At 46.7% G+C, this 15,103-nt stretch overlaps 1 protein-coding gene across 1 annotated transcript; it reads right to left on the bottom strand.

Annotated features, from left to right (window-relative positions):
• Positions 1-7,675: 7,675 nt before the first annotated feature.
• Positions 7,676-13,614, bottom strand: PTPMT1 (protein tyrosine phosphatase mitochondrial 1). Its single transcript, XM_040409235.1, has 4 exons — positions 13,393-13,614; positions 11,811-11,891; positions 9,475-9,666; positions 7,676-8,001 (listed from the first exon to the last, which is right to left on the bottom strand). Exons 1-4 carry the CDS (start codon positions 13,543-13,545, stop codon positions 7,864-7,866), a joined length of 564 nt encoding a protein of 187 aa, XP_040265169.1. The 5' UTR covers positions 13,546-13,614; the 3' UTR covers positions 7,676-7,863.
• Positions 13,615-15,103: the final 1,489 nt, after the last annotated feature.

The following is a 15,103-nucleotide window of genomic DNA, read 5'->3' as shown; positions in this document are numbered from 1 at the left end:
GATCTGTGGGGGTCCGTGTGCTGAGCCCCCCACTGATGGCTGAAATGTAGAGTCAGAAGCACTCAAGCCAAGTTCTGTAACCCTTTGGCTTTGATCGGCTCAGAGACTTCTAGGAGCCTGTACATTTGATCTTTTTGGCTCTCTGATGTGATTCAAGGAGAACCCGACACAGCCAACGGGGTCCAGCACTCAATTGGGCGCTTCTGCCCTTCATTTTAGAGATCAGTGGAGGTGTCGGCACTAGGAACTTCACCAACCAAAGCTTCTGCTATGTCACTATGACAGGCCGGGGGTTTTCTGAAACCGTAGGTACCCTGTAACTTTTTATCAATGCCTCGCGAAGAAAATTGTGACTTTACAAACTGTTCATTACATAAGCTGAAGTCATTTTACCTATGCAGCTAAACTAACCTGTGCACCCATCCAAGGATACTTTCTTCAAAGGGGTTATCTCGGCTCAAACACGGCCTATTGCCAGGGGATCCGACCTCTGTGAATGGACATATGACCATGTAACTGATTGGAAAAAAAAAAAAAAAGCTGAGCTGCAGCTTCCTTCTAGGAGTCATTGGGGGGTTCTTAGAAGATAGACCCCAGCAATCGGACACTGATGGAATAGCCTACTCCTACAGCAGAGAATTCTAAGGATCCGACACTGCCGGATGCAACCAGAATGCCCGCCAGTCCCATTAAGTATAATGGGGTCCGGCGGGGATTCGGCCACATTCTGGACACAAACTGCAGCATGCAGTGTCAATTCCCAGCATTGTCTGCCGGATCGTAGTGCTGCAGGTGTGAAAGTAGCCTTAGACCAAATCTTTTAAAGGGCTTCTTCAGTTTGACTGTGGTATATTAGAAGAAATTAGTGTTCCTCAACAGTTAGATGCCTAGGTCCATTGCATCGCACTATGTCAACTCCTACTCATCCCATGATCTCATGGACCTGTACATTGCCCCCCACGAGGGTATTAAACAAAAGCGGCCTATCCTATTGTCAGGTCTAGTGCCCCCCGTTTCTGGTGCAGTCTCCCTAAACGCAGAGCACCATCATCCAGTTCCCCAAAGTATTTCTTGGACATGGAAGTATCTGTTCCCGTTCTTTTAGAGGAAGTTTTTTTTTTTTTTTGTGTCTGGGGCCTATATAATAGTGGCGTGGGTATGGCAGGAACATCTGTCCTTGGAAGGATCCCACACAGATAATAGGTTAGATCTACAAGATGGTAAAGGTCTGTACATTATATCTAAACTTGTAGAACGCTTTTTACAGGGAATGTGTCATCAGAAAATGACCTGTTGTTTAAATCACGTTTTTTTTTTTAACGGGGTTCTCCGGGCTTTTATTTATTGATGACCTATCCTTAGGATAGGTCATCAATATCAGATCGGCGGGGGTCCGACACCCGGCAGCCCCGGCGATCAGTTGTTTGAAGAGGAGTCGTGCGCCGTGCCAGCGCAGCCTCCTCTTCACTGTTTACCTTCTCGCCGTCGCCTCTGCAGCGGTGAGCAGGAGTAATTACGCCCAAGCCGTCTCATTCATTTCAATGGGACGGATCGCTCCTATACAAGTGTATGGGAACGATCCGTCCTATTGAAATGAATGGGACGGTAATTACACCTGCTCACTGCTGCAGAGGCGACGGCGAGAAGGTAAACAGTGAAGAGGAGGCGGCACTGGCACAGGGCACGCGCCTTCTATTCAAACAGCTGATCGGCGGGGGTGCCGGGTGTCGGACCCCAGCCGATCTGATATTGATGACTTATCCTGAGGATAGATCATCAATATTAAAAGCCCGGAGAACCCCTTTAAACATATTTTTAAAGAACTTTTGATATTTTTAATTTTCCACATCATTCTCTATATTTCAACAAAAGAATGTAAAATCCTGCCGTTCTCGCACTAATAATAGGCGGCAGTATAGATCACTTTACTGCAGTTATCTGATTATCATTACAGGCAGGATTAGAATGACAGATATCACCTATATATATATATATATATATATATATTTATAGGTGATATATACATACACACAGATAAGGGTTCATTCAGACGGCCATATGTTTTTTGCTGTCTGCAAAAACGCGGATCCGTTCTTTTGCAGACAGTTCAGCATGTTCTCAAAAGAGCGGATTGCATTTGGCATTTTGGCTGACCCCTAGACTTCAATGGGGCCACATCCTGATTTTCACTGACAAGTATAGGACATGTTTTGCGGGGCCATTGAACGGAAGAAAACATGAGGACCGCACACGGTGTGCTGTCCGCATCTTTTGGGGTCTCATAGAAGTGAATGGGTCAATTTCTAATCCGCTAAATTGCGGATCAGATGCGGAAAGCAACATACGGCCATCTGAATGATCTGCGCACTCCTGATCAATGAAAGCAGGCGATCCCGCCACTCGCTTTTATGATCACTACATCAGTTGACAAAGGCTCTGAAAGGGCCAAAACGTGTCCTATGTCACAACTGATGTTGTGACAATAAAAGCACGTTGAAGAAAAAAAATTCGGTGACACATTCCCTTTAAGGCTTCAGGGGTGGCTCATTTGACAGTAGTCAATCAGCCCTTTGCTTTTAGTGATCTAAAGGTAACCACGCTGGGGTCAGATAGTTATTGTATGGTTAGTAAGAGGTCTGCCTATTGGACCACCTGTAGGCTCTCGGCGGTGGAGGTCCAGGCCTTGAGTGGCCATTACGTGTATCAGCGCTCATTAGAAGTGCTCGATATCAATCCCCTTATTGAATGGGGAATCGGACCACGTATCACCAGCTCCACTAATTGGTCGGTACCGGGAGCTTAATGACCTGACAGTGCCCTGACCCCAGAGTTGGGGTTATTGATCCTGCAGCTTCATAGAGCCTTTAGAACCCCCTCCGTTGCTGGACGGACCACCCCTTCTGCTCTGGTTGTACATTGGGTATTTCAATCTGTTAAAATAGTGTTGCAAAAACGACGTTGCTTTTAGGGCTGGTTTTCAATGTATTTCTTGTTGTTTTATGTGTACGCTTCTGTGTGGAGACTGTAGAACCTATACGTATTCCTGCAACGGGTTCAGTGGCCCTCTGTATAGATTACGTATATTTCTAATTTGCCATTAAGGGGTTTGGCCCATCTCATACATTGGGAGCATATCGCTAGGATATGCCACCAATGTCTGATAGGTGCGGGCCCTCCTATCTCTAAATGGAGCCCTTCAACCTGAAGGAGGGCGCACCGCATGCTCGGCTGCCCTCCATTTACTTCTATGGGACTGCCAAAAATAGCTGGCTCGGCTATTTCCGGCAGCCTCATAGAAGTGAATGAAGCGGTGGCCGCGCTTGTGCCCATTCATTTCTATGGAACTTCCAAAAATAGCCGAGGGCCATTTTCGGCAGTCCCATAGACTGAATGGAGGGTGGCCACGCGGTCCGCTCTCCTTCACTTTGCGGGCTTCGTTCTAGAGATGGGTACTGGTCCCACGCACCTATCGGACATTGGTGGCATATCCTGGCGATATGCCCTCAATATATGAGATGGGCCAATCCATTTACTATGTTCAGCCCATCCGAAAGCTGGCTGTACACATTAGATTGAGGCTGGACGACCATCTAACGTGATCCAGGATAAAGATCAGGCAGTTAGAGTTTAACATGCCCGATCCTATTATTCTCAGGGGAGATAAGTGACTGCCAGAGGAAGAGTATGACAGTGCCTTCCTCCCCTCTCCCCATTCAGGACACATGCACGCCCGCCAAACAGAACATGAAGTGGGTCGGAAAAATGAGCGTTCCACTGACTATCTAATGTGTGTGGTCAGCCTAAACCTATCTATGCCTCATGCCCTCACCACAGTCAACATCATGTACAATGATGAGGATTTACAAAAAAAAATGGGCACCTGTGGAGCTATTTTTTGTGATTGAATTTTATTCCATTTGGGCTAAAAAAAAAGTTTTTTTCAATTAGTCTTTATTAAAAACGTTCAACCATTTTTGAGATACGAGGGTTAAAAATCTGTCTGTTTCTTTTCCAGTCCTGTCAGCTGAAGGCTCATGTGAACCCTTATCTCTGATCTCCTGACCTCATAAGCAAGTCTTATCAAACTGACAAGAATATGGCTTTATGAAGTCAAGAAATCAGAGAAAAGGCTTCACACGAGCCGTCAACTGAGGGACTGAGAAGTGATACTCTGCAGATACTCCGATTTTTAACCCCTGTATCTTAAAAGCAGCTGAACATTTTCAACAAAGACCAATTAGAAAAATGATTTTTTTAGCCCAAAATGAGTACAGTGCAATCATGAAAATAAATTGCCACGAAGGTGTTCCTAGCCTTCAAGCTGTTTGCCCTGATTACTGACATACGTCTTTTCTGTAGAGACCGTTGCTGTATTCTTTGAAGTGCATTGGTGCGTTATTTTATGAAGGTGTCTATACAGAGCCGTGTTTTGCAGCCTTTGGCTCTCCAGCGCCTGTATATCTACAAAGCTCTGAAAGCCATAGGATACAGGCCACTGAAATAGTCGTAGACCTGACAGAACAGCATCCGAACTATACATTCAGTTTTCTAGCGACGCCATTGTTGTAAAGGTGATCAGTCATGAAGGCGGCGCCGGCTGCAGTCTCTGTGTGTAACTGCTGATGGGTCATTCAGATCTGACAAATAAAACCTCACAAGAATTTTGATTAAAAAGTTATAGAATGGCACGCGGGTCCCTTTCATGTGTGTCATTGAGTGGCTCCAGGCAAAGTGCTTCAGAATCCCCATATGTGGTAAGCGTGCAACATCATTCTGCAAATGTCATTTTTTTTCTATTCATTCCGATGCGTCGACATCTCGCCTACCGCACTACGCTTGCAGAATGACAATGAGCGGTTTCTTTCAATTATGGCTGTTGAACTTGGGAGCACAAAACAACTGAGGAAAAATTACGGTATTTTAACACAAGCCTGAATTTAGTTAAAGGGGTATTCCGATATCAGCCATAACACAGCCTCCTTCTCTGTTTCTGGAACCGGGACGGGTATTCCAATCATAGCCAGGAATGGTTGGGATGGGAATAACTGTATAAACAAAACAAAAAAAAAAAAAGAGTAATTTAAGGGGTTTTCCGACTGTACTGTTGATCAGGTTATCAATATCTGATCGGCGGGGGTCTGCCCTACCAATCGGCTGTTTGAGAAGGCCACAGTAGTCCAGTGAGCGTCGTGGCCCTCTTGCAGCTTTCGCTAGGCCAGTGACGTCACATTCATAATGCTGTCAGTGTTGTCCAATACATTCCAGATCTTTAAGGCCTCTTTCACACGGGCGTTGCGGGAAAAGGTGCGGGTGCGTTGCGGGAACATGCGTGATTTTTCCGCGGGAGTGCAAAACATTGTAATGCGTTTTGCACTCGCGTGAGAAAAATCAGCATGTTTGGTACCCAAACCCGAACTTCTTCACAGAAGTTCGGGCTTGGGATTGGTGTTCTGTAGATTGTATTATTTTCCCTTATAACATGGTTATAAGGGAAAATAATAGCATTCTGAATACAGAATGCATAGTAAAATAGCGCTGGAGGGGTTAAAAAATAAATAAATAATTTAACTGACCTTAATCCACTTGATCGCGCAGCCGGCATCTCTTCTGTCTTCATCTTAGCTGTGTGCAGGAACAGGACCTGTGGTGACGCCACTCCGGTCCTCACATGGTCCATCACATGATCTTTCACCATGGTGATGTCACCACAGGTCCTGTTCCTGCACACAGCTAAGATGAAGACCGAAGAAATGCCGGCTGCGCGATCAAGTGGATTAAGGTGAGTTAAATTATATATTTTATTTTTTTTAACCCCTCCAGCGCTATTTTACTATGCATTCTGTATTCAGAATGCTATTATTTTCCCTTATAACCATGTTATAAGGAAAAATAATAATTGGGTCTCCATCCCGATCGTCTCCTAGCAACCGTGCGTGAAAATCGCACCGCATCCGCACTTGCTTGCGATTTCCACGCAACCCCATTCACTTCTATGGGGCCTGCGTTGCGTGAAAAACGCAGAATATAGAGCATGCTGCGATTTTCACGCAACGCACAAGTGATGCGTGAAAATCACTGCTCGTGTGTACAGCCCCATAGAAATGAATGGGTCGGGATTCAGTGCGGGTGCAATGCGTTCAACTCGCACATCGCATCCGCGCGGAATACTCACCTGTGTGAAAGGGGCCTAAGGGTTACATAGCATCATAAATCAATATAATGCTATGCGACCCCAGCAGTGCTGGGAGGTCAGGACAGGAGCTGCTCTGCGAGTCCGGAGCGTGACACCCACCCGTTGAAACCAGCCTAACACTAAGGGTCCATTCACACGTCCATAGTGCATTGCGGATCCTCAATACACCCGGCCGGCACGCCCATAGAAATGCCTGTTCTTGTCCGCAATTGCGGACAAGAATAGGACATGTTCTATTTTTTTCCGAAGCCGCAGACCGGAAGATCGGCGGCGCGCTCCAGAAATGCGGCTGCGGAGAGCACATAGTGTACTCTCTGCATCCATTCTGTCCCCATAGAGAATGAATGGGTCCGCACCCGTTCTGCACAATTGCGGAACGGATGCGGACCACAATTGCGGACGTGTGAATGGAGCCTAACAGAACTGCCTCTCCTGGGCATACAAACAGCAAACAAAATATGGCAGCACACAGAATGTATAACAGTGTGCTGCCATATTTTGTTTGCTGTTTGTATGTTAGCTTTATGGATGTGCTAGTCTAAATTTTCTTGCAGTGTGTTTGGAGTGTAGCTGCCTCCTTTAGATTAAGCACTCCCCGTCCATCTGCCCAGGGCATCTAAGCAAGAGTATACAACTTACCGACTCACGTTTGATCAAAAATGTGCGCAAAGAGCTTCCGTTTTTCATGTATAGTACCACTGTAATCTAAAATAATCCCTAGTTCTATTGTTTGCATGTGTAACAGTGTGCTGCCACATAATGTATTGTGATTGTCCATATTGCCTCCTTTGCTGGCTTCATTCTCTTTTCCATCACATTAGGCTAGGTCTACAGACAAATAGGGCGCAACATTTGTCGTGCAACATTTTGTTGCACCAATGTCGCACGACAATTTTTATAATGGCAGTCTATGGTGTCGCACTGCAACATGCGACATGCTGCAACTGCGACGCAACAGTCGCAGAAAAATTCATCTCAATGGATTTTCTGCGACTGTTGCGTCGCAGTATGTTGCATGCTGCAGTGCGACACCATAGACTGCCATTATAAAAATTGTCGCGCGACAAATGTCGTGTAGACCTAGCCTTATACACGGCTCGTTCCCAGGGGTTACGACCACCTGGCAATCCAGCAGCGGTGGTCGTGCTCGCACACTACAGGAAAAAGCGCTGGCCGGGACTGTGGGAGCACACATAGTATCTGTGCTGCAGCGATGGTCGTAAACCCTGGATACGAGCCGTGTATAATGTGATGGAAAAATGAATTAAGTCAGCAAAGGAAGCAATATGGACAATCACAATACATTAGTAAGTGCCTTGTATTCACTTTCTCTACATGAAAATTGCCATTTGCTGAAGTAAGACGACCCCTTTAAGTCCTGGTCTGCTAATATAAGGAAGTGAGAAGCACAGCAGCAACGAATATATAGATACATATGAATGATACTACTGTATATATCTATTAGTAATAGAAAAAAAGATGCATGGACCCAGATTCTCTTTTATTTAGAAAAGAGCCTAAAATCGAGAGAAGACGGCACACCGGGCTGAACACACGGGACGTTCATCAAGCAGGTGGAGATAAAACAGCAGCAGCAGAACATCCTGAGGACTGAGCCATTCAGCCTTGAAGGTGCGAGAGGAACCAGACCTATCGAATTCCACTTTATATCACCCTCCATTCATCGAACTGCTAGTCACTAAGCGATAGAGATCCTCCAGCATTCGGTGCTGTTTACTGTGGATCAGGATATGTGGACGGATTTTTGCTATGAAAGCCTTGGCAGCATCAGGGTCCCACTTTTGTCTCTGCAAGAAGAACAAAAAACGTATTTGGGATTTTGTCTTTTTCCCATTTTTTAAATGTAATCCCCGCTATAGCATGATACTTGTAGTCAGAACTGTCAGATAAAATTTAGATGTAATTACCGGTATTACCCCTGAGGCCATGTTTATTTATTCCCTGCCTTCTGAAATCCATAACTTTTTTATTTTTCCTTTCACATAGCCGTATAAGAGCATGTGTTTTGTAAGACAAGTGGTTCTTTCTTGTGGCACCATTTACTCCCTGATCCACAGCATCTAAGAGGTTAGTTAAATGTCCATGATCGGAGACACGTACACCGCCTGCGGGTGTCTTCTGTAGAGTATAGCAGTCGCCTGCTGGCTCAGCTCCTGAACTGGCCCCAGACTCACATTGAAAGTGGCATTGTACTTTCATTGAACCTTTGCTATGTTATAGGGACATATCAAAAGTTTAGATTGGTGGGGGTCTGATCGCAGACCCCCCACCGATCTCTAGAATCAGAGGAGGGAATCGTGCTCTCTCCTCGCTGCACGAGAAGGGCCCATACACTTTCTATTAAGTCCGTTTCACTTGGTGTCCTGCAGTAAGCAGGCTCTTCTCTCCTCCTCATTCTAGGAATAGGTGGGAGTCTGCCTATTACATATCAAAAGTTTAAAGAAAGTACAGTAAACTGTAGTACTCAGTGCCAAGTTGCCGCAGATAAAGCTAATGTGATTTATTCCTTTGTATTAGAAAGGCCATTAAATGTGTTCTCTGACTTCAGCAAGTGGCTTATAATGTAGAGAAAGGAGGCACTTACTAATTATGGTTATTAACCATATTGCTTCCTTTGCTGGCTTAATTCTTCCATCACATTATACACTGCTCGTTTGTATCACTACGACCACCTGCAATGCAAAAGCAGTGGTCGTGCTTGCACACTATAGAAAAACGCACTAGCCTATGTGCACTCCCATGGTTCCGGCCACCAGAGAGGTCTGCGTTTTTTTCCTATAGTGTGCAAGCACGACCACCACTTATGGATAGCAGGGTGGTCGTAACTATGGAAATGCAAAGTGTATAATGTGATGGAAAAATTAATCCAGCCAGCAAAGGAAGCAATATGGAGAATCATAATACATTAGTAAATGCCTTGTATTAACTTTCTCTACATGATAAATGCCACTTGCTGAAGTGTGACAACCCCCTTTAAGTGTTTCATTGAGAAACAATTTATGGGGTATTCTACGATGTTCATCCAGGCATTTGTCTAATGCCCAGTATGGCCATAACACATTGTTCCAAGCCCAGGTGTTTTTTTTTTTCTTTTGAATGAACTGGGGTAGGCTACTTTCACACTTGCGTTTTGGCTTTCCGTTTTTGAGATCCGTCTAGGTCTTTCACAAGCGGTCCAAACGGATCAGTTTTGCCCTAATGCATTCTGAATGGAAAAGGATCCGCTCAGAATCCATGTAGTGGTTCCTGTTAGATCTTACCTCTATTAAGTAGGCAGCTACCATTGTGGCACTCCGGGAGCGACCAGCCTTACAGTGGATGTAAACACTGTTGCCCATTTTCCTATGCTTGTGAACAAACTCAATACCGTTTTGTAAGTGCTCAAGGGTTGGCACCCCAGTGAAGTCAACAGTGCCAAGTCTCAGCTGCTCCACGCCCAAAGCAGTCCAGTCCTGTAGAGAGAAAAGAAAGGACTGTGACTGTCTGATACATGGAGAGCAAATGAACGGGCAACTGTGTACAAGGGATAGAAATAAGCGGGCTGCTGGAGCTTATGGCACGCCGCTCTGAAGTAAGGAAGGAGGCGCACGATCCTCACTGGCGGCGTAAGTGGCCTTGCTGTGATATTTATTTAGCAGGGATCCCAGAGATGAGCGCCTTGTTTTTCCCTATAGTGATGAGTCTGAAGCGCTCAGCCGAGCGCCGTCTCTCCTCCTTGCTGCGCGGTACTGAACACGGCCTCAATAGAAGGTCTATGGGACCGTCTTCACTACCGCGCTCAGCAGTGAGGAAAAGTGGCTGCGCGCTTGAGACTCCTGCTCATAGAAGTCAGCGGAGGTCTCAGCGCTGGACACGCCAACAGGAGACCAGCAGCAAGCAACACCATCCTCTGACTTGGGTCGGACAGCGAGGACACAGAAGGGAGACCCTCAGGGCAGGTCATTCTGTTGTCCCATAGCCATAAAAATAAAAGGAGGAGCAGCTTATAGATGCAGCACCCTGTGATGTGCCTGTGCACCCGCTGCGGGGCCCATTACATGCCTCCTGGCTGATACACAGATATCACAGCATGACTGACTTACAGATACCCCTACTCTCATTGCCAGTGCTAATCCTGGAGATAACAGGGGAGAAGAGAGGAGGCTGCAAGCACCATGGAACAGGAGGCTGCATGAGCGTTAGGGTCGGGTTCACACACAGACAGTAGTGGCCAAGGAAAAGCATCACTGTCCCTAATAGTATAACGGTACACAATCACACTACATCCCACGATGTGCTCTACCAAATTGCCCCTAAACTCCATTTCCGCTGAGTGTAACAGTGTCCCCAGCTTTAGGCGTTGACTGTAATAAGGAGTCTACTGTTCGCATCTATACCGGCAAGAACTGGTGGCAGTGGTCTTATGTTTAGTATATGATGTCAGCTAAATTTAAAAGTGTCCACATTTCCTATATATGCATGGAAGACAGTTCTAGAGTACTAGTAATGGTTTTCCTGCATAAATAGCAACCCCTTAGGCTGGGTTCACACCCGAGCGTTTTACAGCGCGTTCCTACGCGCTGTAAAACGCTCAACGGGCAAGAACCAATGATTCCCTATGGGAATGGTTCTCACCTGAGCATTTTACAGCGCGTACGAACGCGCTGTAAAACGCCCTACGCCCCAAGAAGTACAGGAGCTTCTTTGGGGCGTAGTGTCGCGCGTTCCCGTACATAGACTTCCGGGAACGCGTGACAATGGGCGTTCGCTTGCACAGGAGCCGCGTGTGTGAGATGCCCGTTAAATCGCGCATACAGAGCGCTCCATCCAGTTCGCTCAGGTCTGAACCCAGCGTTAGGGTACATGCACACGTTCAGGATTTATGTGCGGAGAAATCCGCACCGCAGGTCACAATCCGCGCGGACAAAATCCGCATTGTGCGCATTGAGAATTTCAAATTCTCATAGAATACAATGTACATGACCTACGGTGCGGATTTTCCTCACGCAAATCCACGCGCAATCCTGATCGTGTGCATTTAGCCTTAGCCAAGAGGTCAGACCTCCAAAGATCACAAAGTGATTGCATATCTTGTGTAGTAATATGCCATTCCTTTAGGGCTCATGCACACGACTGTATGCCCTCCGAGACATACGGTCCGTGAGCGGGCCACATGTCCCGGAGTGGCATGCATCGTGCGCACAGCATCACAGGTTACTATGATGCTGTGCGCATCGGGCCACCCGCGGGACTATTGTCCTGCACTCATATCATATGAGTGCAGGACAACAGTCCCGCAGCCGGCCCGACGAGCACAGCATCATTGTAATCTATGATGCTGTGCGCTCCCGTACGCACGATGTATGCCGCTCCGGGACATGTGGCCCGCTCACGGACCGTATTTCTCGGAGGGCATACGGTCGTGTGCATAAGGCCTTAAGGGGATATATTGGGAAATAAAAGCAGGGGTTCCCTTCAATATGCCCTGCCCACACAAATCTGTGTACAATGAAATTCCTTTACTCCGGCATCTGGTACTGCAGGAAGTCCTCCATGCCGCCCAGTAGATGACCTTTTCTACAGTGACATTCACAGGAACTGAAGAACGAGGACCCACCTGAGAAGAGTGACACAGCAGCCTTGTCTCATACTCTTCATTCATGGTGATGACTCCGCTTACGTTCTCTTCTTTAATTAACTGCGGGAGACATTGTCAGATTTACTTCACATTCACAGCATATAAAAGGGTGGATTTACATCATCCGTTTTTGGCCGAACGAGCCTTTTCCTGCAAATTGCTGTGGTTTTGCATTGCGTTTTTTTTTTTTTACACGTGAGACACATATACTTTACATGTTTTACCTGCAAAAGTACACGCATCAGGCAATTCGCAGAGAAACCGCTTGACGCAAAGGAGTACACAGATCTCATCGGGCCCCAAAGCTAAACTTATAGGGGCCCCCTGCACTTAGTTTTTTTTAATCAAGTGGAAAAAATTTGAATTAGATATAAATTGTATTTTACAAAAAAAGAAAGTTGCCTTTGGCCTCAACCACTTTATCCGACTTTTGTGTCGCAAAAAGTGGAACAGGTGCTTCAAATATACACATCGTATTTCTCAATGTATGTGAAACCAGAAAAATACATTGATAAATCTCCTGTTTCTCTTCTTTAACAAACATGGCTGCCTGCAGCCACCACTAGGGGGAGCTCAGTGAATAGAAATTAATATAAACTACAATGGAAGCTGTAATAATCTCTTTGCACTGAGCTCCCATTAGTGGCGGCTGCGTAAAAATGCAGTGTTTTCAAGCGGGGAAGAGAAAAACAAGTTCCCTCCCTCCCCCTGGGCCCCATAGCAGTGTATGAGGTGAAAACTACAAGCGCTTGAGGTAAAAGCATTGTCTGCAGCATAGGGGTGCAACTGAGGGACAGGCAGGCTTCATGTCTATGGAAGACACCCGTGACTGAGGCACTTATGGGGGGGGGGGGACTTCAGTGACTGAGGCATTAATGGATGGAAGACACCAGTGACTGAGGCACTTATGGGGGGAGGAAGCCCGTGACTGAGGCACTTATGGGGGGAGGTCGCCCGTGACTGAGGCACTTATAGGGGGAGGATGCCAGTGACTGAGGAACTTATAGGGGAAGGAAGCCCGTGACTGAGGCACTTATGGGGGGAGGACTCCCGTGATTGAGCAATTAATGGGGGGAGGATGCCCGTGACTGAGCAATTAATGGGGGGAGGATGCCCGTGACTGAGGCACTTATGGGGGGAGGACGCCTGTGACTGAGGCACTTATGGGGGAGGTCGCCCATGACTGAGGCACCTATGGGGGGAGGACGCCTGTGACTGAGGCACCTATGGGGGGAGGACGCCTGTGACTGAGGCACCCATGGGGGGAGGACGCCTGTGACTGAGGCACTTATAGGGGGAGGTCGCCCATGACTGAGGCGCTTATATGGGGAGGACACCTGTGACTGAGGCACTTATAGGGGGAGGTCGCCCATGACTGAGGCGCTTATATGGGGAGGACACCTGTGACTGAGAACTCTTCTCATTTATTATCAGGGACTATATATAATATTGCAGCTATGCTGTGCAGCGCCCCCTGCAGCCAGTTAGAGGTGCACATCTCATACACTGGCTGCTGTGACACTTCTGCAATACAACTATTACTTTGAGCATGCGCATTTACCGTGTCAGTCATTCCACGGAAGGGCAACGCTCCAAGGATAACCGTCTCGTCGATCCTGTCATACCACTTCCGGCTGGATATTTTCTCCATGATAACGTTATACAGCAGGGTCGGATAAAATAAAACGCGCGTCGCCGCCGACTGTAAAGACATGATTCTGACAGAGCATATTAACCACTATGACCCGTGAAAGCTGCACCAACCGCCTTTGTCACTGGCACTTCCGCCTCAACTCCTAACATGCCTAACGGCGAGTGTGACCGGAAGTAGGTTGCCGCCATGTTGTGTGAGGGCAGCTGTGCTCACTTTGCTTTAGATGTTATTAGTGCTGTATGATAGATCAGAAACGACTCTCATAATAGATACATTTTCACAAGTAAGGTGAAGCCACTTCATTTATATTTAATACAGGGAAAACACCAACAAACTGCTGTTGATGGATCTTGACACAGCACATGTGTGACTACTGTAGTTTCAAGTGTTGTGTCTGTGATTTACATGGACCCACAGACTATAATGCGCACGAGGGATCCGTAATCACAGACAAACTAGGGCGTGCTTGGGGGCTGTCGCCGCCAACCCACAGTCCATAGAAAACTACTGATGTGTGACTTGCGACTATTTTAGGCGTAAAATAGTCCCATGTCCCCTTTTTTAATCGTCCGTGCGGCTGGTTTTATGCCGTGTTCACCAGTTGGGCATGACGGGGAGGGGACTGTGTCTGGAGCTGGGACTCTAGTCCCGGCAAATTTACTAACATTCACGCCTGGAAAAAAGGCGTAAATGTAAGCAAAAAACTACTCCAGCCCCTGGCAACAGGCACAAGGACTGCCACAGATGCGCCAGATTTATGAAGAAATGCACCCTCGTCATTAGACAAATCTAACGGCAAGGGGGAAACTAAGGTCTAAAATGCTGTTCTTAGTAAATGTGCCCCAGTTGGTATATGTCCTGTCCGTGGAGATCACATACAGTCACATCCATGATTCACTAACATGTGAAAGAGGTCTGAGGACCCATGCACATGGCCGTTACCATTTTGCAGTCCACAAATTCGCGGATCCACAAAATACGTATACCGGCCAAGTGCATCCCGCACTCTCTTCGGTCCCTTTTTTATAGAAATGCCTATACTTGTCCGACATGTTCTATAACTTGCGGAACGGCCGCACGGAGTGGGCAGCAAACGGATTATATCGGTGTGCTGTCTGCATTTTTTGTGGGCCCCAAAGAAATAAATGGGTCCGCGTGTGATCTGAAAAAGATGCAGGTCAAACGCGGACCCTAAATACTGTCCTGTTCATGAGGCCTTAGGCTCAGTTTACACATTCGCACCCACCATGTTTGCGTTGGCAAAAATTCCACTACAGAGGTGACGCAGGCACCATCTGTAAACCCGACCTAAAGTGCTGAACAGAAACTCGTAATACAAGCTTGTCAACAACAGCTTGCTGACAGATTCCAGGTCCTTACAGATTTCTTTAAGGCAAAAAAAAGGGCAAAAATGCAGTAAAGGTAACTAAGATGTTGTGTAGTGCCCTGGAGCAGGGATACTTTGAAGTCTGGACATTTGCCACTGTTTCCCCTTTGCAAAGACAGGAACTTCTTACTTCATTTAACTTTAAAGGGTTAACTTGCATTGATTTGTACTGTTTAGTACTGTGTTACTACATTTTATATGTATGTTGTGATATATATCCCGTTCATTTGC

The sequence above is a fragment of the Bufo bufo genome, chromosome 10 (assembly GCF_905171765.1).
Source record: "Bufo bufo chromosome 10, aBufBuf1.1, whole genome shotgun sequence".
Classification (NCBI taxonomy): Eukaryota; Metazoa; Chordata; class Amphibia; order Anura; family Bufonidae; genus Bufo; species Bufo bufo.
Note: the sequence above shows the minus strand (reverse complement) of the source record. Positions and strands in the feature narration are given on the sequence as shown.

Bases quoted from the DNA above. Each gene is read 5' to 3' on its own strand.
- PTPMT1 (XM_040409235.1), bottom strand. From the start codon at position 13,545: ATGTCTTTACAGTCGGCGGCGACGCGCGTTTTATTTTATCCGACCCTG. The intron at 11,892-13,392 runs GTAAATGCGCAT...TGTCTCCCGCAG, and splicing joins TCCGTGGAATGACTGACACG to TTAATTAAAGAAGAGAACGT. The intron at 9,667-11,810 runs GTGGGTCCTCGT...TTCTCTCTACAG, and splicing joins TGCTGTGTCACTCTTCTCAG to GACTGGACTGCTTTGGGCGT.